The 25,432-nt window shown below is 37.0% G+C and overlaps 1 protein-coding gene across 1 annotated transcript in view; it reads left to right on the top strand.

Annotated features, from left to right (window-relative positions):
• Window positions 1–2,762: 2,762 nt before the first annotated feature.
• LAMA1 (laminin subunit alpha 1) overlaps window positions 2,763–25,432 on the top strand; it is an 80,453-nt gene continuing 57,783 nt past the window's right edge. The window contains exons 1-9 of the mRNA XM_071554265.1: window positions 2,763–2,961; window positions 3,304–3,416; window positions 11,337–11,579; window positions 16,379–16,558; window positions 19,385–19,474; window positions 19,913–20,030; window positions 21,120–21,298; window positions 22,761–22,866; window positions 23,324–23,484. Coding sequence (XP_071410366.1) covers window positions 2,763–2,961; window positions 3,304–3,416; window positions 11,337–11,579; window positions 16,379–16,558; window positions 19,385–19,474; window positions 19,913–20,030; window positions 21,120–21,298; window positions 22,761–22,866; window positions 23,324–23,484 — 1,389 coding nt within the window. The remainder of the gene's footprint in view (window positions 2,962–3,303; window positions 3,417–11,336; window positions 11,580–16,378; window positions 16,559–19,384; window positions 19,475–19,912; window positions 20,031–21,119; window positions 21,299–22,760; window positions 22,867–23,323; window positions 23,485–25,432) is intronic.

The raw sequence follows: 25,432 nt of genomic DNA, 5'->3' as shown, positions 1-25,432 counted from the left end.
TGATGATCTGAGAGGTCCTTTTAAATCTAAATGATTTTGTGATTCTGTGGTGACTTCAAGAAGGCCAATATAATGAGCTAAAAGTTCAGCTTAATGATACATGGAATCTTCTGCTGAAGGCTTATGTCTATTATGGCCACTTGGATATGACAGTCACACGTTTACCTGTAAATGGCTCATCTAAGTGACTGACTCCATGGTTGCTTATCTTTATAATACCTACCTATTCCTGTGAGAAATAAAAATATGGATTATAAGATGTTTGGTGTTTTTTTAGGGGGAGGCGGTGAATTGAGGTTGGCAGAGGAGCGTCTAAGACCTTTTGAGCTCATAACTGAGTCCCTGAGTTTACTTAATAAAAGACTGAAGAGGAACAAAGTTCTTTAGAGATGCAACTAATTTATTTGCTATTTGCCCATTTTCAATTATTTTCTTTTTATTGCAGATGCTTACTGTTTTTAATAAATCATCTCCTATGCTATTGTCACTGTTCCTTGAAATTGGTGCCTGCACCTCTACAGTTTGCCTTAAAATTTAATTATGTTAAAAGATAATCAGAGGAGAACATAATCAACTAGTTTTTGAAGAGATGGAGTACCTTGCAGGGTGAAGCTAACAACCTCTTGCTTTTAATTTGGATACTGGGGCCAAACTCCAGTGCAATTCACTTGGATTGAAGTGTTCTTTCTTCTTACCTCTGTGGGACCCAGAAAACTCCTTGTGATATATCTTTGCTGTTCCTTTAGCACAAGTCCATTGACTGAAGTTTATTGGAGGCAAATTATGTCACTGTAACTCATTACCCTGGGAAAAAAAAAGTAGGGCTACTGTGTAATGCAAGTGAAGGTAATGAATGACTTGGGAATGAATGGGTAGATCTTGAAGACAGGCTGATAGAACCCTGCATGAACAGTAATGAATAAGGAAGATTTTATATAATTGGTGAGTAATGTGTAAAAGAAGATAGCCTCTTCCACTACTGAGGTTTCTTGTTCAATAGAAAAACATGGCATTTCTTCTTTGCCTTCAGCTTTAGACCTGGAGCTACACTGCACATGTACTGCATGAGAGGCGAGAAGTCTGTGTGGAAAGCATGTTACTGGCTGAAGAGCCTCACTAAATTGGGCAATAGGATGACTTTAGCATCCTCATCTGCATCAGATTTACATATAATGTGAACAAGGCATCTGACCTAGTCTGGATTTAACTGAAATGAAGTCAAGATTAAGGAAAAAAAAAGCAAGCTCTCTCTCCCTTCTATTAAATTTCAAGTATAGCACAATTGAAAACACAGTCTATTATTCATACTGTGGTGCAGAGGGTTAGGATTTAGCCAAATTTTGAATGACTGAAGGAAAGTCTTAAACAACACTGAAACTTTTTTCCAGGCTTTCCAAGTAGGGGGTATTTAATGTTGCCTTGTTGAGATCACAGAATTGTTAGCATTGGAAGGGACCTCAGGAGATCATCTGGTCCAACTGCGCTGCCAGGACAGGGTCACCTACAGTAGGTTACACAGTAATGTGTCCAGGTGGGTTTTGAATGTCTCTAAAGAGGGAGAATCCATGACCTCCCTGGACAGCCTGTTCCAGTGCTCTGCCACCCTCAGTGCATAAAGAAGTTCTTCCTCATGTTGAGATGAAACTTGTGTTTTAGTTTGTGGTCATTGCTCCTTGTCCTCTTGCTAAGCATCACTGAAAAAAGCCTGTCACTATCCTCTTGGCACCCACTTTTGAGATACTTATATGCATGAACAGCTAAGAAAAGCAAAATTTTAATATTGCAATCTGTTTTGATGTATGTTGCAGATAATGAAGTAAAATAATTTATACAGTTTTACTAGTGAAAAAGACATACACTTTCCCAAAAAAGACTGGGGTTTTTTTTCTTTATTTTCAGAATTCCTTGTAACAGAAAAAGAATGTGGCTTCAATAGCTTACTATTGCAACACTAGCAATTCTTGTGCCACTCTTAATACACCATACCAAGGTTCTAGCTTTGATTTCTGCCCAATGGGCTTAATCTCTAAAGACAGGAGTTTTCTTTCCAAATTAATTTCTGTTTTTCAGAGTTATTTCTGACAGTAAATGGTATATCTCTGTTACACCACAACCATGCAAGGAATAAAAGCTTTTTAGCTGAAGAGGGATGTCTGGAAACTGATAGCAAGATTGCTGAGACGCTGTGTTTAGCTTCTGTCACATACATTATTGCTGAAATTTTACCAGTAGCCTTCAAGGCAAAGTAAAAATTTACTCCTTTTAGAAAAGGCTAAAGATTTCTGGTCTGTAGAAGTAATCTCGATACACTTAGTCTGTTGTTACATTATTCCAGTGTGCAAGAACACCACCATTTGAAAATACAGTAAAATGTTTGTGTAAAGATTAATAAGTAGCAAGGAAAATATCCCTTAGACTTAGATCCCAGAGACTGAAGAAATGCCTGTAGCAAAGGACTAAAGTTCAGTCTTTAAATCTTGCAAGCCTAGAGTGTCTTGTTCAGACCAGTGGTGTGCTGCTGCACAGAGCTCCTGTTAAATGCCTTTTTGCAGGCTAGCTGAGTGCGTGCTGTACAGTCCCTCCTTGCTTCTGGCAATGGGCCACATGTCCTGGTTTTGGTCAATTCACAATGCAAAGGGAGGTTTAGTAACTGGTAAAGCTGGTTTGCAAACTCTTGGGTTTGCTAACATAAAGCGTGCAAATGTGGAGTGAAGTAACAGGGATATTGCTGTCAGGGTGCCAATTTAGCATGCCTTAACAATATGACTGATAAATATTATTTCTTTCAAGGCCTGTTCCCTGCCATTTTGAACCTGGCCAGCAATGCTCACATCTCCACTAATGCCACCTGTGGGGAGAAGGGACCAGAGATGTTCTGCAAACTGGTGGAGCATGTCCCTGGACGGCCCCTGCGCAATGCCCAGTGCCGAGTCTGTGACCGTCACAGTGCCAATCCCAAAGGCAAGTTTCATATGTTTTGTGTGTTGTTTGTTTCATGGATCTGTGTTTTTTTTAAAAAAGTCTTCCTCATGAATACAGTGTATTGATGTCAAATATGTTCTAGTCTCTCTACTGCGTGAGTGTAACTACCTTTGAGCAAAGGGCTGACAAAAAATGTGAACACTTTGTATTGCCTTTGAGCACTGCACAACCCAGTAACAGCCTTATTGTCTGAGGGCAGATATCAGATTTTACTTCTTTATGACAGAAACAAATTGTCTCAGTGTGAAATAAGTGTGCTGGGTCAGAAAAATGTAATGAGATTATTTTCAAGAGATGTTTAATTTTTCTGCTTTGAAACAGAGCAGCATCCAATTTCCAGTGCAATTGATGGTACCAATAACTGGTGGCAGAGTCCCAGCATTCAGAATGGAAGGCAATACCACTGGGTTACCATCACCTTGGATTTAAGGCAGGTGAGTAACACTTATGTGTGTCATTAAGTGTATGTAGATAGAAGCCAATGCAATTGATTGCAGGTCCTCTGTGTTTAGGTGGTAGGATATGCAGCAGTTTACTCTTTCATAGCACTTTAGTTAAATATGCATAGTTAAAGCTCATATGAACTGGTTTTAAACAGATATGGTTTTCAGTCATTGTCCTAAAGCATCTTGGAGATTTCATTCCTATCAGACTTCCTATCATGGCACAGTTGTAATTCATGGCACAGTAACAATTGTATATGTTTCTTCTGTTTTGGTAACCAATTCCATCTGTACCAATTCCTTATGTCTTGGCAACTTTCCTCTGCCTGACCCTTCTGTCTTTTCCCCCAGTAGTCTTCTAATATTGTTTTCCTTCACCTTTCATTTCTTACAAGTTACTTGAAGTCTGGGTTATCAAGGACTTATTTCTAAGTATCAGTGTTTTCAGAGTATTGTCCTAAGCACAGATTTTATATGTCAGTATACATCTGTTTCTGTTTAATAACTATGACTATCAGCCCATCACCTGATGGTTGTACAGTTTCTTAAAAAGAGTAAATAATTAGAATTAGGACATAATTGAAATGCTGCTTTTTGCTATAAGAAAACATAATACTTCCAAACATGAACTTTTTAGATTCATACATATTGTCATTCAGCTACTGAGTTTCAGTGGAGAGAAAGGCAAGTGACAGGAAGGTTATTGTATTCACATCAATAATATCACAGTTGATCTCAAGTTAAATTTCTCAGTGTTTCTGCATATTTACATTGAATATGTAAAAGTGTTAATGGAACATAATGGTCAGCTTGAAGTGTAAAATACTGAAAAGTTCAATTGCAGGATATCCAGAACCCTGGGAATAAAGGCTTTCCCCAGCTGAGAGATATCCTCCAGGACTACAAAGCAAAACAAACATAAAATGGGGCAAAAGTAGTGTTGCTGAAACAAACGTTGATTTGCCACTTTCTGTGCTTCTCTACTGACTAATTCTGATCACCATATTATTGGAAGGAGCACAGGGAAGAAATGTTCTATATTATACCTTCTATGAACTTTGGCTGTCAGCTGTTCCAAAGAGTTAGGGATTGTATTTCTGAAACTGTGATTTCTGACCCTGGAGAGTCCGGAACCCTCTGGGCAGCAGTTGGTTTCTGTGTTTTGGCATTTTGTGGCCAAACCTGGAGGGATTCAACATTCTTAGGTAAGAGGCTGTGAAACTGTACAGAGAATTTGCTAATTTATTAGTTCGTCTGTTAGATGTGGATGAAGTCTCTTACCCTGCTCCAGGAAAATCAAAATGATTGCTAAATACAATAGTTTTTTCTTGGTTTTTCTTGTTTTTCTTTGAACAGATCTATGTGCTGGCCTATCTAAGTTGTTTGAAAATCATCGCTCAGCAATTCATTATTAATAGAGGGATGCTTCCAAACTTTAAAAGAATTTTGTTAATGAGAAATGCATACTTGAGGTGTACAGTTGGTAAGAAGCTTTTGCAAGATCCCTAGACCCAGCTTGAAAGTTATTTTAAAGATTCAAACAGAAGGTTTAACTTTGATGTTTTCAAATGAAGCATAGGTTAAGCAAGTGCCTAGTTTGCTCTTTAATTAGAAAGCAGAACTGTTAGGAAAATAACCATAGGGTGTCTTTTGTTGGTGAAAGAAGGTTTGAATAGGACTTTCTTGTTGTTTGAAGAGTTAGCTTTGGTTTGTGAGTGGACAAACAGAAAGGAAAAATGAAGAAGAAGTAATGTCTCAGTTTTTATCCTTCTATAACAGTTTCACTTTGGCAAGTGGTGGCTGGGCTGCCCCCTGAGTCTTTTATTCTCCAGTCTTAGTGCTGTTGATGTTTCACTACATACATATCTTTCCTCCTCTGACCCATGCTCAGTTTCACTAATTTGATTTGAAAAGTTTCCCCTAAGGGGCCTTTCTTCTGTGTTTTCCTTAGAGACTTTTAGAGAGAGAAGGCATCTAGGGCTATGCAAACTGAATGTAAATTACTGCTCTGTGAGAAAGGATTTGGTTAATAGAGATTGCTTGAAGTCAATGAGTTATTAGAGCTGACTTGGTGTGCTTGCTTTAAGCGAGTCAGCACAAGTAAAGAAAACACAAAAGAAAAGCATATGAAGGATCTTAGTGACTTTATTAATTGTTTACTTCATACATTAACTTGAGAATGAGTTCAAATACTCTTCTAAGACCTTTAAAAATATTCCTGAAAGTCAGTGCCTGTAATTATATATTGCAGTATAACTTTTGCCCTGGGTTTTGGGGTTTTTTGTTTGGTTTTAGGTTTTTTGTTTTTCCTTTTTTGTTCTTGCTGTTGTTTTCTTTTTTCTTTTTTTTTTTTTTTTTTTTTTTTTACATTTCAAGCTTTGTGCATTAAATCTATCAAGTAGCAAGCCAAGCAGTTGGGTTGATGAGTGCTGAAACATAGCCTTGACTGGCAAGCATGGGGAAGATTCTCTTCACTTGTGAAAACTGACTTCACTCCTGTTTACCCTGTGTGAATTTCTATGGCTGCAACTCATTTCTTGACTCAAAGTTGAAGGGAATAGAGGATATTCTTTCAGTTAATAATCTACCTTGTACTTAATTTATTTAGCCTAAACAGCTGGACAGAAGGGCAATTTGATGGAATTTTATAAAGAGAAGAGGGCTGGCTATTAAAATCAATATTGAAATAGTTGTTTTGATCTTCCTCTTTTGCAGAATCTGTGCTATTTATAACTAATGCTAAGCATTTTATAAGGGTAGTTAGGGCTTATGTCATGATTGTTTAGTTCACATACATCATAACAACTAGGTACATTTATTCTAGTGTACCTTTCAGTCTCTCCAAGTTCCAAATGTATGGTAGTCTTTCCTTCCCACACACTCTACACCCCTTCCTCTTTCTAGGAAATGCATGGCAATGATCCAGAACTGGGGAAAGAGTAGTTTAGTAATGAGGTATAGTATTGATGTACAAGACACTAAGATTTGTTTTATAACCTTGTGCTTTCTACACTTCCAGTTCTACAGAAACAAAATGCACAGCAGCAGTTTTGGATAAAAACAGGATTTTTGCCTGACTTTGACTTCCCTGGACAGTTACATTATGAAATTATAATTCTAATAAATGCTGACTGCTGTATGTTTAAATGGTGTGATTGGGCCAGCTGTAAAATATTAATCTGTGACACCATGTAATGAAGACTACTTACCTCAGTTTTATTACCATGCTTCAGACTTGCAAAGGTATTTAAATGTACTCTGTGTGCTTGGCATAACAGACATACAGATGTTTGTATATAACAAAGTTTTTGAATCATAAAGCAACACCAATTCTTCTTGGAAGACCTATAATAACGAATAGGGAAAACAGCGCCACTTTTGATGAAGTTGTAGCTCATGAATATTTTATGATCCTGGATTACCACTCAGAGGCTGATGTAAGAGTAATTGGTAGTTTCTGCTATTAAAAAGTTAAAAAGAATGTAAATATTATAATATGGTTTGTACAGAGCTTTCATCTTGAAATGAACTGGCAAGAACAGATTGCCATAAAGATACACTGTTTGCTGATGTAAAAAAATATTATTCTGTTGACTTCACTGGACTGACACTAATTTATTGTATGTGGCAAGCTTCCTTGAAAGCCTTTTGTGGCTTTGTCAGACTGATGATGCAAGATTCAAGGTGTTCATCTGTACATTTTTACAAGGCAATTGTTGGGTAAAATGAATTTTTCTTCTACTCCAAAATAATGGTTGCATATGAGTCAAAATCTCAAAGAAAATATAATGAATGTGACTAGAAATTCTGCTGAATTTAGTGTATTTTGTGCTTTTAACAGAACACAGAGCAGAATGTTGCAAACAATTACTAGGCGTCACAGTCTCTGAGAGACTGAAGGCATCTTTATCCCTTAAAAAGACATTTCTGTGAACAATATAAACAGATACTTAGAGTATCCCTTATGTAGTCTTCTACTCTTTGAGAGTTTGCACAGATTAGTTTTTGACTTGTTTTGGACAGTGAAACAAAATCTGAGAAAAAGAGACTTTTCTTGTAACCAGGTTTATATATGTTAACAGCACTGAATAAAATAGATTTTGCAGTTTCATTTAAAATATGGAGTAATGTTAGTTGTAGTAAACATTTTCACCACAGGAGTGGTCATGCTGTTTGAAAAACGTAGCTGTTTTTTAGATTCTCTTCCTGCACTCATTTTGAAGGAACGATTTAGCTGAATTGATAAAACTAACAAGAACCAGTCTGCCAAGAGCCTTGCAGTCCTCCAGGCTTGTGCATTTTGCAGTCTTTTGCTTTATATGGTTTATATAATGTCACTGTGATTTCAGTAAGGTATGCAACAGGACACTGGAGGTAATCCTGAGCTTCTAAAATCATATGCTACTTTCAGGTTTTTTCAAGTTAAGATGGAGTTTGGATTTGAATTGGGGTATAGATTTGAAGTAGCAGTTGATACCTCTGTTCTTTAGTTAAATATTTCTGAAATTTAGAAAAAAATATGTTGGTACTCAACTTTCCTTTTAACTTTTTGCCTTTGGAGCCTGGGACTCAAATACTCATAGATATACAGACAGAATCTTCTCTGTTTTTGTCTTTATTTGTGTATATTTAAAAGTATAACTGGAAGTATTTATCCACAAAGACTACCAGGAATACTGTGCTTGCCGGGTCATGTATCTGTGTGGGTTGCAGAGCACTGATCATATCCTTGGATATGGGAATTCGTGGCTAGTATCTGCTGTGTTGCCACTGCTGTAAATTCAGCTGCTACAAAGGTTCTTTTGAACAAGTTTATTTGGATGATCTTTACGGTCAGGATTGAAATGCCTGTGAAATGACACTTTTAATCTATGGCAGCTTGGAAATTGTTAACTTGCTTTGACTTGCCCTTTTTACCCTTGCAGTTCTATAAGGAAATGAGTTCTGGGAAAGCTATACAGTCAAATTAAAGTGTACAAATCATTAGCTCTTGTGCCACACAGCTCACGTTTATCACGTGGTCGGTTGATGGGCACTGAATGGATATGGAAAGTGGTAAGAAACTGCCATTAGTGATGTTCAAACCTGAAGAATTTATAATAGGTAAAATTCTGTGAAGAAGTGCTCAAAGGATATTGGAAAAACAGTTTGCATTACATGGAATCCTTGATCCAGGTCCATTTTGGGTTGCAGAGGTTGTGGGATATGAGGTCTGCAAAACTCCTATTCTGCTGACATTTCTGAAAACAACTTGATGTGCAAAGACTGGGATCACTTTGATCGCCTAACTGAGTTGTGCATTGAATTTGTACACAGTTGCTATGAAAATGATAATTTTTAACTGGCTTTTCCCTTTACTTCCCCCTCACCAAGAAACTTCATTTTTAAACTGAATTTAACTTGCATACTCTTGTGAATATCTTTTACTTCTGCAGCAGTGGCTACAGTTAGTTTGTGATGAAGGATATCTCATTGTTACTGGTTGGAACTGGATTTAAAACTAGCCACATCAGCTGCAGATTATAATAGGTCTTGAAAAATCTCAGTGTAATCAAAAGTAGATCATTTGTTGTTCAGCCAACTGTGTAATAAGTAGGGAAGCAGTTTAGTTGAGGACAGCAAGCAGAGAGGGAAAATAAATAAATAAATACATATAAGAGTTTTTGAGAGAAACTTTCTACCATGGTATTGGGAAAAAAATTGGGTTCCAGTCTTACATCTTTCACGCCTTTGAGAAAGATTACTGACTTGAAAGTAACTTGGAAGTGCATAGCTGTTCCTAAGCTCAGTCAATAAAATTTCTCTGAAGTTTTCATCTATGATGGAGAAGATACTCATACAAGTGACTTCTGTCCATACAAGTGTCTTCAGTGTACCATAATGATGATATATCAGAATCTGCTTGTGCACACCTGAGTGTGAAACCGGTATATAACTCAACTACTGCTGACTGAATCAATGAAATCCACGTTGTATGTAGGGAATACAGTTGCTTGACTTGAAATCTGCCTAAGTTACGTTCCTTTGAAAAGCATGTATTATGTATTTTGTGATGGCTTGGTTTGGTTGTTTTTTTTTTTGGTCAGTCTGAGATTGTTGTCATGATGTAAATTTTATTTAAAAGAGGGTCTTCTCCTCCTGGAAGCTAGATTACAATTCTTGATATTCACTTAATTTTAATCAAATTTTGAGATTGTACTGAACAAGAGAGGATTCACAGACTCCAGAGTAATTTTATTTCTAAGACCATAGGGCTGACTAAACCGTAAGCTGGTCTCTTCTTTTGTTTGCTTCTGCTTGCATTGCTAAAATGTCATAATAGGCAAAATCCTCAGTTTGTGTAAATTTCATATTTATTGAAACAACTAGAAATGTTCTGGTTTTATCCACTTGATGTCTCAAAGGATAGAAAGGAAGTGCCTGTAAGGAAAATCAGACCAAGTGAATATCATGTTTTAAGTTCTATCTAATTTTGATAAGAAATTGAGACTGTTTTACTTTTTTAAGGTGTTAAATCTAGTAAGTGATTTGAAGATAAGTATCACCAAATTTTTTGCCTTGTCATGTGTGCAAAACCTCCTAATCAGAGTTCTGTTCACTTAAAGAATGTCTTGCTTCAAAAGTAGTTTCCTGGTTGCATACAAAATACAATTACTATTTATCTTTGTGAGTTTATTTCCCTATTTGATAAAATCAAAACCTGCTTTTATGTGGCAAGTATTATTCTTTCTCTAGCTTTAATCTGTATTGGATAAAAAAAAAAAGCCAAAAAATTGAAATTTATAATGTATGAAGGAACTGACTGCAGCCAAGAAGCTCAACATAGAATTAATACTGCACATGCATACAGGAATTATGATGATAATAGTAGCTGACCAGATGGTTTGCTCAAGTGGGAATACATTCCTCTGAGATGATTAAATAATACAGAGTTTTTCTTTCATCTAAATGGGACTTGATTCTCTAGTGTATATGAAACATTAAACTCCTGGATAGAAGTCTTAAGAATTTGCAAGGGCAGCCTTTTTAAGTGAGGTGATGTAGTAGGTATTGGGTAAGGAAGAAGACAGTAAGTGCACTTCAGTGCTTGTGTCAATGCTGTAGCTAGTTGGGGGCCAGTGCAGGTTATCTAGCTGCCACGACTACGTAATTTAAAAGGTGATATGAACTTAATTACTGTCCTGCCTGCTCACAGAAGTGATGAACAGTGCTGTTGTGTGGATGGGGATTTCACTTTGGATCCAAGGTTGTTAAAAAATTAGTCAAGATACCTGTATAGCTCATATACATCTTAACCTTATTTAAAAATATTAGCTATTTTATTGTGGTTATTTTTGTCATATTCAACTTCTTTGTCTGTTAGTACTTTTACCGCTGTCTGTAAGTAGTCTGCTGAAATAACTAACACAGACTGAAAGTGGAATACAAAGGGTGTATGTAAAACCTTATCAGAAATGCTATTGCAGAGAGGATTAAATTCCCAGCCTAAAAATGAAACAAAGAGGTTTTTTAGGCTGTGTCAATTTAAAAAAAAAAACCCAACCAACCCAAAACAAAAAAATAAACAAACCAAAAACCCACAACCAAAAGCCAGTTCTTTGAAGCCCTCAGTGGTTCAGAAAAGCTAAGTAGCACATTTCTCAGTTATACCAAACTAATCCTGAAATGTATGGTGTAGATATAGATTTCAGCTATTACATCAGCACAGATCGATGCCCTGAACACAATTAGATGGACCTCTTGTCAAAAGTTTGTGCAAAAAATTTATCCAGAGTTACTGTACCAAATTTTAAACTCTCCCCAGGCAAAGCATATACTGCTTTTAAAATTGTAATCTATTACCCAATTGGTTTCTAGTGGTCTTAACAACATAATGAAGTATTAAAATTTTCTTCTTGTATTTTTTTTCAGGTCTTTCAAGTTGCATATGTCATCATCAAAGCTGCTAATGCTCCACGACCTGGAAACTGGATTTTGGAACGCTCCATAGATGGCATGGAGTTCAAACCATGGCAGTACTATGCAATTAGTGATACTGAATGTTTAACTCGTTATAATATTACACCAAGAATTGGGCCACCAACTTACAAGAGAGATGATGAAGTAATTTGCACCTCCTATTACTCCAGACTAGTTCCCCTGGAACACGGAGAGGTATGTTTGTGTTTGTACTTGTAGTTAGTGATTAAGAACATGGACTGATAGCAATTTGAAAACTACTTAATTACAGTTACAGAGTTCATCACCATCAGAACTACAAGATGATTTGTTGTTGTTCTTTCATGTTATTATCTTTATATGATGGAGCAGTAAAGCAGACTTTTAAATGTTGAGATGAAACATGTCTTTGGCTCTACATATTTCTGTTTGTAAACTCTTTGTTCTCTCTTTCAACATAATTTGATGGTAGCTATTAGCCGTGAATTAATAGTTATGTTATCCTGAAAGCCTATAAGAGAGGCTTTATGTTCTGCCAGGGTTTTCATTTAGTAGAGAAAACTCCTGTGTTAGAAGCACCTGGGTCTGTGAGATAAAGCTGCAAACACTGTTGAAGTGCTCGGCACAGCTGGAACTCCTAAATGAGTCTTGGCATTGTTTCAGTGATGTAGCATAATTAAAAGGTCTATGAGTTGTGCAGCCTCTCTGTTGATTGTTCTTTCTTTTAACAAACTCTATTCATGGTACTTGTGTAATTTATTACATAGAGGCAGCCACATAATGAAATGATACATTAAAACCAGTGGTTATTCTATTGTGAATGCTGTAATATATGACCATGATAATTAATGTGGTGTTATCCCATGGAGAATGCTAGTAACTCTTAGCTTAATATAAATAAATATGTGTTTATTTCTTGAATAAAGAAAGATTAGAGTGTATGTAGCTAAGGGCTCAGCTGTGTCAAACATTCACATAAAACTATGAGCTAGAAAAAACAATGAAATTCAATTCAATCAAATGTTTATTGCAGTCATGTAAGCATATGCCTGACATATCAGATGGAACAAAGAAACTTAACCTGGTTCTCTACATAATTAACCAGAAAACCTTTAGGTTGACTCTATACAAACAGTGCCTCTTGTCTTGTAGTGTACATTTAATCGGGCATACAACACCAGCTCCAGGGATGGGGATGAAATTTTTTTCTCATTCATTTTTCTTGATGGTACACATAGTCAATCAGGTCACACTGATTCAGAACATTGCCCTATTTTTTAATTGAGTCCAGTTACAGAAAAACTTCAGGCCATAAAAAGTGACAGGACTAAATTTCAGTGGACTACATGAAATCATAGAACCTTTCAGATTGGAAAAGACTTTTAAGGTCAAGTCCAACAGTTAACCCTAAGTTAATTAACCCTAAAATAACTGCTAAGTTCACTGCTAAACCATGTTCTTTAGTGACACATCTACATATCTTTTTAATACCTCCAGAGATGCTGACTCCACCACTTCCCTGGACAGCCTATTCCAATACTCAACAACTCTTTCCTTGAAAAAATTTTCCTAATTTCCGGAATGAAACTCCCTTGGCACAACTTGAGGCCATTTCCTCTTTTTCTATTACTTGTTACCAGAGAGAAGAGGCAAGACACCTACCTGGCTACAAGCTCCTTGCAGGTGGTTGTAGAGAGCAATAAGGTCCCCCCTGAGCCTCCTTTTCTCCTGGCTGAACAACCCCAGCTTCCTCAACTGCTCCTCATGAGACTTGTTCTCCAGAGCCTTTGTGAGCTTCTTTGTCATTCTTTGGACATGTTTCAGGACCTTGGTGTTTTTCTTACAGAGAGAGGGCCCAGAACTGGACACAGGATTTGAGGTGTGACCTCACCAGTGCTGAGTACAGGGAACGATCCCTTCCTTGGTCCTGGTAGTCACACTATTTCTGATGAAGGTCAGGATGCCATTGGCCTTACTAGCCACCCAGGCACACTGCTGGCTCATGTTCAACCAGCTGTCAACCAGCACCTCCAGGCCTTTTCTGCTGGGCTGATTTCCAGCCGCTCTGCCCTCAGCCTGTAGTGCTGTGTGGGGTTTGTGTGACTGAATTGCAGGACCCAGCACTTGGCCTTGTTGAACCTCATCCAATTTGCTTCAGCCCATCAATGCAACTGATTGATAAACCCACGAGGGTAAAAGCTGTCATTCATAAAGGGCAGGGTGCTCCTTTGTAGCTGGAATGTCTGTCAAATAGGACTATTCCTTGCACAGAATATCTTACAGCCTGCACCCTTGGCACCCTTTTGAAAATACATAGATTTGGTGCTTTGTACTTGGTTCTGGCCAATCTGTTAAACCTAAGAATTGCCCTGTATGAATCTTGCAGACCAGGTGGACTCTATAGGTGCCTACCTTGTATCCAACTCTTGTTAGCATCCTAGTGTTCTGCATTCAGCTTGGAGTGTCTTGGTGTGAAATAACTCTTTGGGTAAAAAGACTACCTATCTAAATGTGGATGTCAATAATATTTTGACAAATCAGACATTGTGCCAGTTTGACTGCTGGATTTTTCACAGTTTTGAAGAGGTATACCTGCTCCACTGTAAGTTCTTTGTTTGCCTGATTTATACTGCTTGAAGATTTGCTTCCAGAAATTTACATAATGAATTTAAGGCTTGTGATGAATTCCAAGGTTTAAAATGCAATTGTTTGAAAATGGTCCTGAATTATGGAGCACAAGTAAGCCAAAAATATATAGTAAAAATACATGATTGTGTACAAGTTTATATAAGCAATATATTAGCCAAGTTTATCAGTATGCAAGGAGAACAATTATATTTCTTCATTAGTTTCTAAGTCACTGTCTCTACTGTTTCTTCCTTTTCCTGCTTGGAAAGATTCCTCTACTGTCTCTGTAAAAATTAAAGTGTATTATTACAGAATTTCTGCTGTTCAAGCCAGCAGATAACTTTAGAGTTAAAAATGAATAATGTTTTACATTTCATCACTTGAAAGCACTATTCATGAGTACTGAGAGTATATATATTACCAGAGAATTGGAGATACAGGGAGGAGAGACTATGTAGAATGAAATGGCACGTGACACATGGGAGGTAAGGCCAGTTGGTTGTAGCAGGCTTTTTTGGATCTTTAAATCTCTGGAGTATAAGTGATAAAAAGCAAAGTGTGCTACAACTTGCGATGCCATGGTTGGTCCTCCTGTCTTTATTGTGAAAATCGAAGGATTGCAGCAAGCCCAGCAAATTCTATATCTGTAGCAAAAGGTAAATGAGAACAGGATGTGGGGCTCCATGCTAAAGTTGAGTTCATCTACATTCGAGTATATATGTGTTAAATTTTTCAGTGGGAGCAATGCAGTGATATTTGAATATTTGACCAAAAACTATGTCTTATAATTCTCAGCAGAAAACTGACTTCTGAATGAATATGTCAGAACCAATTTCCCTAAAGAGAGCAAATTGAGATGTGGTGGGCATGTTCAGTCTTCAGTTGCGTAAAACATGGGTGCAAGAAGGAAATAACTCTTCTGTGTGTCTGTGACAGGATGCAAGAAGAGATCTGAAATTACAACAAAGGATACATGGGTTAGAGATTAGGAACATTTCTATCAATAAAGCCAGAAAAGGCTGGAATAGGTTGCCTTGGAGGATTTTGAAGTCAGCACCAACACTGGTGTTCAAGAACAGATTGGTCAAACATGTAACAAAAGTCTAGTAAATCCTGCTTTGGCATAGGAAATGGACTAGAAGAATTCTCTGTGTTTCTGTGAGAGCTGAATACTATATAAGGTGGTGTTAATTTGAAAGTTTGGACCTGGAAAAAGTTTTAGTTTTCAGAACTTATTCTGCAGTTGGAAAATGGATGGGCTATCAGAAAAGTGGAATTCTTTGAAAACAATTTGCTACAATATTAAGAAGGAACAGTGGTGACTAATAAGTGGTAAAATTAGAATTTTGGGAGTGTGACCTCCATTACAAGTCTCCATTTGTATGTCTTTGAAATAACAGAGTTACTCTGTAGGAAACCCCTAGCTCCACTATAGAATTAAGATTTTTTTAAAAATAATAATAAAAAAACTTGATTACTTAGAAATATTTTCAGGAAAACAATTTGACACTACTGGACAAAATTGAAACTATAAGTTTAGGAGTAGTATATGAGAGAAAATTACTTTTCATTAATGAGGATATGTCATACACTAAAATACAACTGACAGACCCATTTGTTATGGACACCAGGTGAACTGTTTAACATTTGTTTGTAGAGTCTCATTTTCCAGTTTCTTCCGTAAAATGTAGCAGGAACTGTCTGGTCACATGAGATTATATCCTTGTGCATTCCTAAGCTACTTTGGAAAGAAGAAAGCACACAATAAGTTGTGCAGCTTGATACAGAAAGTCATCTTAGTGGGACCAGTTGGAATTGTGCAAGAAAGATGGAGGCCAGATAAGTGGGCTTGTGGGACCACTGGCTTTCAATTGTCATCTGTGTTGTGGCTTTCCTTGCACCTGCATTCCCTTGTCACTCCTTCCTGACTGGGCAGCCCTGTCACAGGCAGGTGTAGGATTAATGACCCCAGATTGAATATGTGTGACATATTATGTTTTGCAATAAGATCTTTTCTGTTCATGGAGAGGGGACAAAACTGTGCTTATGGCCAGTTAACATGTTCCATCTCAATGAAGGAGAAGGAGGAAGATTGCAGAAACTAGGGACTAGCCTTGTCACTGTTCTCCTCTTTGTGCTATCTCCACAAAAGTCCAGGAGTCTTGGGACTATGATGAGCTGATAGGGGTGGTTTCAGAAATATGTGAGTCAGGATGCAGGAATTTTACCTGCAGATAGACAAGGGGGAAAAAAAAGAATTCTGTGTAGTTTAACCTGGCACCATCCTGAGTTGTTGGGAAACAAGTTCTGTGGCTTTGAATCTCAGGCTGATGTTGTTCCAAACAAATCACAATTATATTTATGATTAATGCAATCTTTCTTTCTAGATTCACACGTCACTGATCAATGGTAGGCCTAGCGCTGATGATCCTTCACAGAAGCTTTTGGAATTTACTTCTGCACGATACATTCGCCTACGACTGCAGCGTATTAGAACTCTGAATGCTGACCTCATGACTCTCAGCCATAATGATCCTAAAGAACTAGACCCCATTGTTACCAGAAGGGTAAGCTGATTGTTCATAAAGGGTATTCAGCATAGCTTGATGGGAAAGATTATTCTGATCTGTTTGGAAAGGAGTCAGTTCTTAATCCTTACCACAGAGTTGTTTTGATAGCTTGTTAAATAATTCTTGGCTTCCTTTTGACAGAATTAACAACAATACCTTGTCATGAACAAATTAGAGAAAAAGCTTTTTAGAGATTGTTTTTTATTTGTTTTCTTTTTTGTTTCATTCATTTCTGCAAATTGTTTCTGCTAGGAACAGTGTTTATAATGCTTTATCATCAAAATGAAAACTATGGTTTGACTTATGGAAATGTCACTTGAGGTTGCTCTTGATGTAAATGTATTACCTTTTCTGGTGTATCAAGGATTTCAGGACCCAGTGCTGTGGTTCATAAAAATAATTGTTTTAAAACCTTGCCATTGTGTTTTTTCATGTCTCATAAGAATTTTCTTCATTTTTGTTTCAAAGTCCATGAACTAATAATAAAGTAAAACACTTGGATCGAATTCTGAGCGTATCAACTGATATTTACACATTTGATAGTGTAACTGAGGAAACTGAGGCCCCAAGCACTTAGGCTGACTTCTTCATGCTCTCACATATATCCAATATTGGAACCTTAATGACAGCATCTACCTTGACTAACAGTTCTGCAGTATTTCTGCTTTGTATCCTGCCATTTTGACCATCTTAATTTGCCCAAAATTCATAGGTTAGGACATCACAGGCTTCAAGTTCTTCTATGAAGTAGGCTTTCTGAGGAGGACAGAAGAACCCGAGACATGTTTCCTCTATCCCTTCTTTTCTGACTCTTTGCCTTGAGTAATATCTGCAGGCAATACCTTCTTATGCAGCAACAGGACTCGCAGTTTGTGGCTACTCTAATACAGGCCATCCTTGTGCTGTCTGGATAGCTGAGTTTAGATGGGAGAAACTTGGATTTGGTCAGGGTTTGGTGGATACTTTCAATGCAGCCCCACTCTTACCTTGGTCATGGAGGTGTCCATTCAGCTGCAGCATTTTAAAGTGTAAAATATGGATGTTCTGTATGTTCTGTATGACTCCTTTGGGAATTGCTAGCATGAAGACTGCAAGAGCGGAGTATTGGACTGCTGCTCCAATTGTGCCTTACTAGTAGTAGGGAAAGGCACAGCCTGAGCAGGTGAGGTGTTCCTGTGGACCAGGCTGGTTGATACTTAGATCTATTGATAATATTGGAATATCAAGAAATATACCCCCAAAAAGCAAGGCTTGACATGGAAGCATACAAGCATGCAACTGGAAAATAAGAATATTGAGGACAAGCATTCCCCTTGCTTTTGCAAAATACATAGTTGTGCAATCCCAGGCTTAGTGCAGTTTTGTATGTAAAGCTACATATTTTCATTTTCAGAACACACAGGTTTTTTATTGGCCAGGGTTCCCAAATCCTGATGTGTCATCTTGTGTCTCACCATACAACCAACTACAAAAAAGATAATCACTTCCAGGTTTTGGAATGCTGTTTTTATTTTTTTTTGAAGGCTTGGCATCCAGTTGATACCAATTATGTTTAGTTTTTCTACAGAGTCTTAAAAATGGCTGATGCAGAACTTTTCTGAGTGTTCAAAAGCACCTTTGTTTCTGTATTCTTTTTATTTATTTCTGTCTGTAGCATTTGTTTAGCACTGGTCTCTCATTCAACTTCAAGCTGCACACAGCTGCTGTGACCCATACACTGTGAGAAAATAAGACAAAGGAGATGAAGGAGGGATTGCAGTGAGAAATACAATTCTGCTTTTGTCCTCCTCCTTTTCTCAATCTTGGCCTCCTTCTCTGTAGTTAAGGACAGAGAATTATAAGTTCATGATAAGTCCCTGAATGATTTTTGTAGTTCAAGTATAACATTAAAAACCTCCTAAAATACTGAACATAATAAGAAATTTAAAAAGGTTAAAAAAAAAAGTATGAAATCAAAGAGGCTAGTTTGTTCCAGCTTCAAGATCCTTCAAAGAAATTGCAGCCCAAGTATTGGTATGTCTGACCACCCAGGGCCACCTCCTCTTCCTGAACCAGATGACTTCAGAGTTGTTAGGTCTGAGTGCCTTGAACTCTTCCCTTAGAAATACCCTTGGAAAGAGTTTCTTTTTCATTCTCCTGCAGTACATACTTCCCAGGATACAAACAGGCCAACCTTGTTGATACTGCAGCTGTAACTGAATCCAGATGGTCATTTCCTCTTTGCCTTGAAAATTAAGTCTGTTCCTTATGTGTGTTGCTTTTGCTCACCACATGGCAATATTGATGGATAGTATTCTGCTGTATCACCAATTTTTAAACTAAGAGTTTGGGTAGAATATTTCACTGGCTCCACAGTAGTAACAAAGAGCTGGTCTGGAAATGAGGGTTCAAAGTGGTTTTAAGGGAAGGCAGAGTTCCCAGTTTAAGAAAGTATACCCTTAGCCCCCAGACTGACATTAAAATGTTGCAATTTTTTATGCTTTATGTCTTCTTCAAGGGTGAAGAGAGTATTTTTATTTTTTTTTCCAAGTAAATTTTGACAGAGGCCACATTTGGTGGTCTTTACTAATGCTAGGAAGTTTTTCATGCTTACTTAAAAGTCAGTTATTTTTTCATACCAATGAGGAAAAACATGGGAAAAATAAATAAGGGAAAAATGGAACATTTCCCAAATGGCAAATACTTTCAAGTATTTATTTTATTTTTCAAGTCACAGTGTAATCGAGTGCTGGTATTTTATTTTGTAGAGTAGTGCAGGGAAGTGTAAGTGCACACATGTAAATGTCTTTTATTCATCCCTTTTTTCAACTTTGTTTTTTGTAGTACTACTATTCAATAAAGGACATCTCTGTTGGTGGCATGTGTATTTGTTATGGCCATGCTCGAAGCTGCCCTCTGGATGAAATCACAAAGGTATTCTTTAATCTCAGTAGTTCAAGAAACGACTTTTCTAATTAAAATAAAAAAATGGCTAAGGAGAATGAGAAAGAGGAAACTAAAAGAGATCTTATGATATTTGCTTTATTTTTCTTCCTTTTCTGAACAAGCATATTTGGGTCTCTGGTAGTGTAATTTTCTTGAAGTAAACTCTATTTCTTTGGCATTGAATTCAAACAATTCAAGGGGCACAAGAAATAGTCTCTTTTGCAACAGGAGATTTGCCCCTTCTGTTCTGGACAGGCTATTTCCCAATAGTTGATATAGCATGGTTGAGCAATTTAATGCTAATTGTAGGGTATGTGTGGGTCTTGCCATTTTTTGGAGTAAGGCTGATACTGGGCAGACTTTTGGCAACAATTGATCATGTTATTCAGTAAAAATATTTCAAGGAAGTGAATTTTTTATTCTTAGAAATTGCAGTGCCAGTGCGAACACAACACATGTGGAGGGAGCTGTAACAAGTGCTGTCCAGGCTACCACCAGAAACCATGGAGACCAGGAACCCTTTCTGCTGGGAACAAATGTGAGAGTAAGTATGCACAGACATTTAGATAGTTTCATGAAGCCTTATTGTTTTCTTGTTTGAGGTTGCTTTCAAACAGTTCTATACTAATTCCCAAGAAAAAAATCCATGAATCCATCTGTCCTCATGGGATTGTTCAAAGGCAGAGAATCTACTTCTAACAGTAACTGTTAAATTGGTTTTAAATAATCTGTCCAATGTGACTCCCTGACTAGTGAAGTTTTCATGTAATATAGCTTTCAGTGTCTTTTTTCAAAGGAACTTGTGGATTTATTGCACTCTTGTAGAAACTAGAAGATTTGCATCAATCATTTTGTTAGCTACTTGAAATGCAAATTTCTTTCATCTATCATAAATTTTGTCAGATGAACAACCTTGTTGTGATAACACAAGTTTTGAAAGAAACTCCCTGTTGGCCAATTACAGTTCAGATTGTCTGATAGATTGACTTAAGCTGTGTGAGTACAGCTGAATGTGTTGCTAGGGCTAGTTCATGAATTTTCTCTCTTCACATTGCTAATGCATAGCCCAAACTGCAGACAATTAAGAACCTATTAGATAAAATTTAAAGCTCTTGATAGAAAAATAGTCTTTTAAGTATTTGCACAATTTTTAATGTCATTCTTTGGAAAGTAGTTGTTTGTGACAGTTTGGACTGAAGTATCCTCTAACCTAAAACGAATTTATACTTGTGTATTGGCATTGTTGACTTTTCACTTTTGACTATAATACAAATAAGAGAAGAATTAGGCAGATTTTCTTCTGTAATACAGAGGGCAGAAAATGAAGTAACACATAATACTAATTCCACACATCACTGTTGACCTCAGTCCTGACAGGAATGTCTTAGTGGGATCTACAGCATACTGTTAAAAATGGTGCTAATCAAGTAGTGACACTGGTTTTGAAATGTGCATTGAAATGTACATTAATACTGTTGAAGTGTATAGCATGGTTAAAGGGAAAAAGTACACTTTGGAGATGAGCTGGTAGGTCTTTCTACTTATATTTTCCACTCTGAAATTTTCAGTGTTACAGGAACTGTTATACAATGTAAATAAAAATAAAATTGATTTCTTTTCCATTTCTTCTCAGAGTGCAACTGTCATAACAAAGCAGAAGACTGTTATTACGATCAGAGTATTGCAGATCAGAAAAGGAGCATGGATATTCATGGCCAGTATATAGGAGGTGGCGTGTGTTTAAACTGTACTCAACATACTACTGGGATTAACTGTGAAATGTGTGCTGATGGATATTTTAGACCACTCAAAGTAAGATTTAGGAAATACATTCTAATGTCTTGGTGAATTACAACATAGTATCATGATACGTATTTCAGCTGATTGTAATTAATATAAATATTTTAACAGTTGCATAATCTCTAAGAACTATAGAAAGGTTTTTTGTAGATCACATAACACTAAAACTTTCAGAAAAATAACAAATGCTTGTCCAGCTGTGTGGAAGGACAGGTCAAGCTGTTGGAGAAGAAAAGAGTAAGTGAAGATGAAGCTTGACATCCTCATGTGGAAATGTACATGTTCTGATAGGAAACCCATTTTCCCTGTGGATAAGGCTATAAAAAGTGCCAGTATTAAAGTTTCACTCTTCAAAAGTGCTATAGTTGTGTACCATCCTGTACCAGCCCATTTTAACCAGTGTTAAAAAGAACATTTACATGGTTCTAAGATCAGACTCTTCGGCTCATGAGACATTGCAACAAATGTTCTTCTTAATACGATTATTGTAGAACTTGAGCCTGCATACTTTCCAGTTTATTGACAAGTGTCACTCTTTGGAAAAATGATCTAAACTCTACAAGAAACTTGTTAAGATGTGGCTAATGGAGTTAAACATATGAACTTCCTACGAGGTTAGAGGTGCCTGTATAATGAGACCTACTGAAATAAAATTCTGCTCCACAAGATCTTGCTTTGGCAAGTTCATATGTGTTTTGGAAAACCCATACCTTACAAATCCCACGGAAATTGGTGCAGAGAGCAAGGGTGAGTTTGTAAGAGTATGGCTAGGCAGCAGGCACAACTCATCCAAAGAAGGAAATTGGAGTCAGAAGTTGTCTGACAGTTGCTGTATTAAGCATCGAAGAAAAGTCTTCAATCATCTTGTAATTATTAAATGTGTATTTAATTAAGAGGCCATTAATGATTTGCATTACAGCTGAATCACCTCAAAGGTAAATTTTGCCTGAGAAAAAAATTTGCCATATGAATTGCATCACCTTATATTTCAAAGATATATAGACCATGAAGTCAGAATGAGTCTGCATTAATAATCTGTCCTTACATTGAACACAGAGCCAAGGATTTATTTAATTTTCTTCCTCTTTGAACCAGAATATCTTTGCAAAAAGCATCCATTCTTGTCTTTAACATTTCCCTACCTTTGGCAAACCATCTCAGGGGTTAATTACTGTTACATTAAAAAAATGTCTATGCTGAATGAGTCAGGCTTCAGCTTCTAGCCATTAGCAGATACTATACCTTTGTGTTATTGAAGACAAAATTTTGTTCCTACATTAAAGTTTTTTTCTAGGCTGCAATCTCCTGATCCTTCTGCTTGCTAAAATTAGACTAGTCTTGTGATCAATTGCTCTATATAAGCTTTTTCCAGTTTCATTACTTTTAGTTTCAGTGATTGAAGATAAGAAACAGATGTAACCGTACTTTTCCCAGTTAATAATTTGAGAATTTGACAGAAACTTTTATTTTGTAGGTTTCTCCTTATGAGGATCACCCCTGCTATCCCTGTGACTGTGACCCATTTGGCTCTCTCAATTCTGCCTGTGTTAAAGATGAGCACCATTCTGACTCGCAGCGTGGTAAGGGAGTGGGAAGTGCCTTTTCCCTAAACTTCAAATCTAGCTGTATTTTCAGTCACTGATGTTTGAGGGAACACTGCCTACCTTTCAATGGTGGCCTGTTAGGTGCCACTTCAAAGCAATGGTAAATCTTTAGGAAGGTGAGGCATAACACAGTTTTATGACTTGAAGGTATGCCAGGTCCCTGAATGTTTTCTTCTATGGGGATTGTGGGCTCCTACTATGTAAAACAATGTGAGGGTTTGAGATCTAATGCTGTTGTTTGTGAATGCTGTTAGAACTGTCACAAAATCCATTTTATTGTAGTTTCCATGCAGAATTTATGTCAAGTATCTGTGGAATATAACATGGTGTATAATAAAAAAGGAATGCTGAATTATTTCCACCCTCTGAGATGTCTTGAAAATAGCCTATTGCCTGCTCTTATGTATTTTTTTCTCTACTTTTGCTGTTCAAGGGACTTGGCCAGGTCAGTGTCAATGTAAAGAAGGTTATACAGGAGAAAAATGTGACCGTTGTGCATTTGGGTATCGTGGCTATCCAACCTGCCTGCGTTGTAACTGCAGCCTGATTGGTAGCATTAATGAAGATCCATGCACAGAACCTTGTCTTTGCAAAGTGAGTACTAAACTGTCATTTTTGTTTGAAATTAAATCTGTGCATTGATTTGTAAACTCCTTTTTAACAGTGAATTACTCATTAACTGGGAAGATCACTTCTTTTATAGGAAGTAAGCTGGTGTAACTATACACCTGACAACATAGAACTTAAAATTACTAACTACTGTCTGTACTGAAAAATATGATAAATTATGTTGAGTAGCTGAATATGTTACTGACACATTCACTGTAATAATTGGCCGGACTGGCATTAAAATGAAATAAAAATTGTATATGTGAATGTGAGTGAGTCACAGAGGGAATAAGTATATGCCTAGCTGAGTTCGGTTTTAGGGGTGAGTTGATATTTCTCTTCAAAGTCACTGATTTCTTGTAAAAAGGGGATGTGTTTAAGACCTTTGCTTTCTGTGAGGAAACAACAAGCATTTGGAAAGAACTGTTGGAACAATTGCACTAGTCTTATGTATGAAATATGATTTAATTATTCAATTGCAAAATATAAACCATACAAAATGTTTAAAAAGAGAGTTTTGCAGCCTTTTATATTTTGGTAAATATCCAAACCCCTTAAAACTTCTTGCAGCTGTAGATTCCACTGAATTTTATCACAAAGCTGTGTGTTAATATTTAAGGAAGTTACTTAATTTTCTCAACCAAATGTTAGCTAGTAGTTTATGTATTTGTTGGCAAGTATGACAGTGAACAGGAGCCAAAAAAAAGCAGTTTGACAATTTTTCTGAAAATTCTTAGTCCTTTTGCATAACTTATCTGATCCAAAATATCAAACATGTAAATAACCAGAGTCTGGAAGAAAGAAATGGCTCCAATAGCCAATTTAAATATGAAAAAGTAGATACAACCCTTTTGCCTGATTTTGAGGTAGGGTAACACTGTGTCAGTGAACACAGCTAACTGGTGAAAATTTTGGTATAAACTGTATAAGAAACTGCCCCCTTTCAGTGATGTCTTGGGCATGAGCCTGGCATACAGATTTTTTAGGCCAAATCTCTGAGAGTATCACCAGCCTGCAGATCACCCTAAAGAGATCAAATGGGAAAAGTTGTGTGCTCCAAATATCAAGTGATGGAGAAAGGATTTTAAGACTTTGCAGACTCTGTGAACACAGCAAAGCAAGCTATTCCGTTTTTCATACACTGCATTTCGTGATATTTGATCTTTCATGAAGCACAGCTCTTGAGGCCTAGTCAATGGGTAAGATTCTTATTTTTCATTAAGAAATAAATAATTTCTGGGTAGTAATGGTACAGAGACAGTGAAAAGTGTGAACCAAGTGCATCCTAAGGACTGAGATATAAAAAGAGGTGATAAGAGCATATAAATACTATTTTTAAAAAAATCCAGGATTTTTAAATCTTGTTATCTCAGGAGGCGCTTATTCTGAGATTTTTTCCAAGTTTGGATATTAATAGCAGTCATCCTCAGCCTTTGAATCAGAGCTGGAGATCAGGTCTTACTTGACATGCCAAACACTGTTCCAGAGGAAGAGACAGTTGAAAGTTTCTGATTTCTCACTGGTAAGACTGAAGTTTGCTCCGTGAGAGCCAATCTGATGTAAGTCTGGAATCTGGAGTGATTTTTTTGACTGAAGTGAAGGTACCCTGGTAACTGCTTCTGAAAGCAGAATTCGGTCCACAGGTTTTGCATTTCACATGCCAATGCAGAGCTCATATAGGCCTCCCCAAAACTGCAAGACAGTTGTGCTTCACTTGTATGCCCTGCAGTCTTGGTGTCCTAACCCATATTTTTATCATGGAACTTTGTAGGGTGCTCTGTAAATTTCTCTTCGCCTTCACAGTGGAATTTTCCCATAGTGGAAATCAAAGGTTGAGATTGGAGAGTGATGTGTATCCAAGTTTTATCGTGATATGAAGATAGGACATTATCAGAATCTTGTCCCTGGCAGTAAGAAATGTTCTGCATTTTCC

Source organism: Pithys albifrons, chromosome 4 (assembly GCF_047495875.1).
Source record: "Pithys albifrons albifrons isolate INPA30051 chromosome 4, PitAlb_v1, whole genome shotgun sequence".
In the NCBI taxonomy this organism is placed as follows: domain Eukaryota; kingdom Metazoa; phylum Chordata; class Aves; order Passeriformes; family Thamnophilidae; genus Pithys; species Pithys albifrons.
Note: the sequence above shows the minus strand (reverse complement) of the source record. Positions and strands in the feature narration are given on the sequence as shown.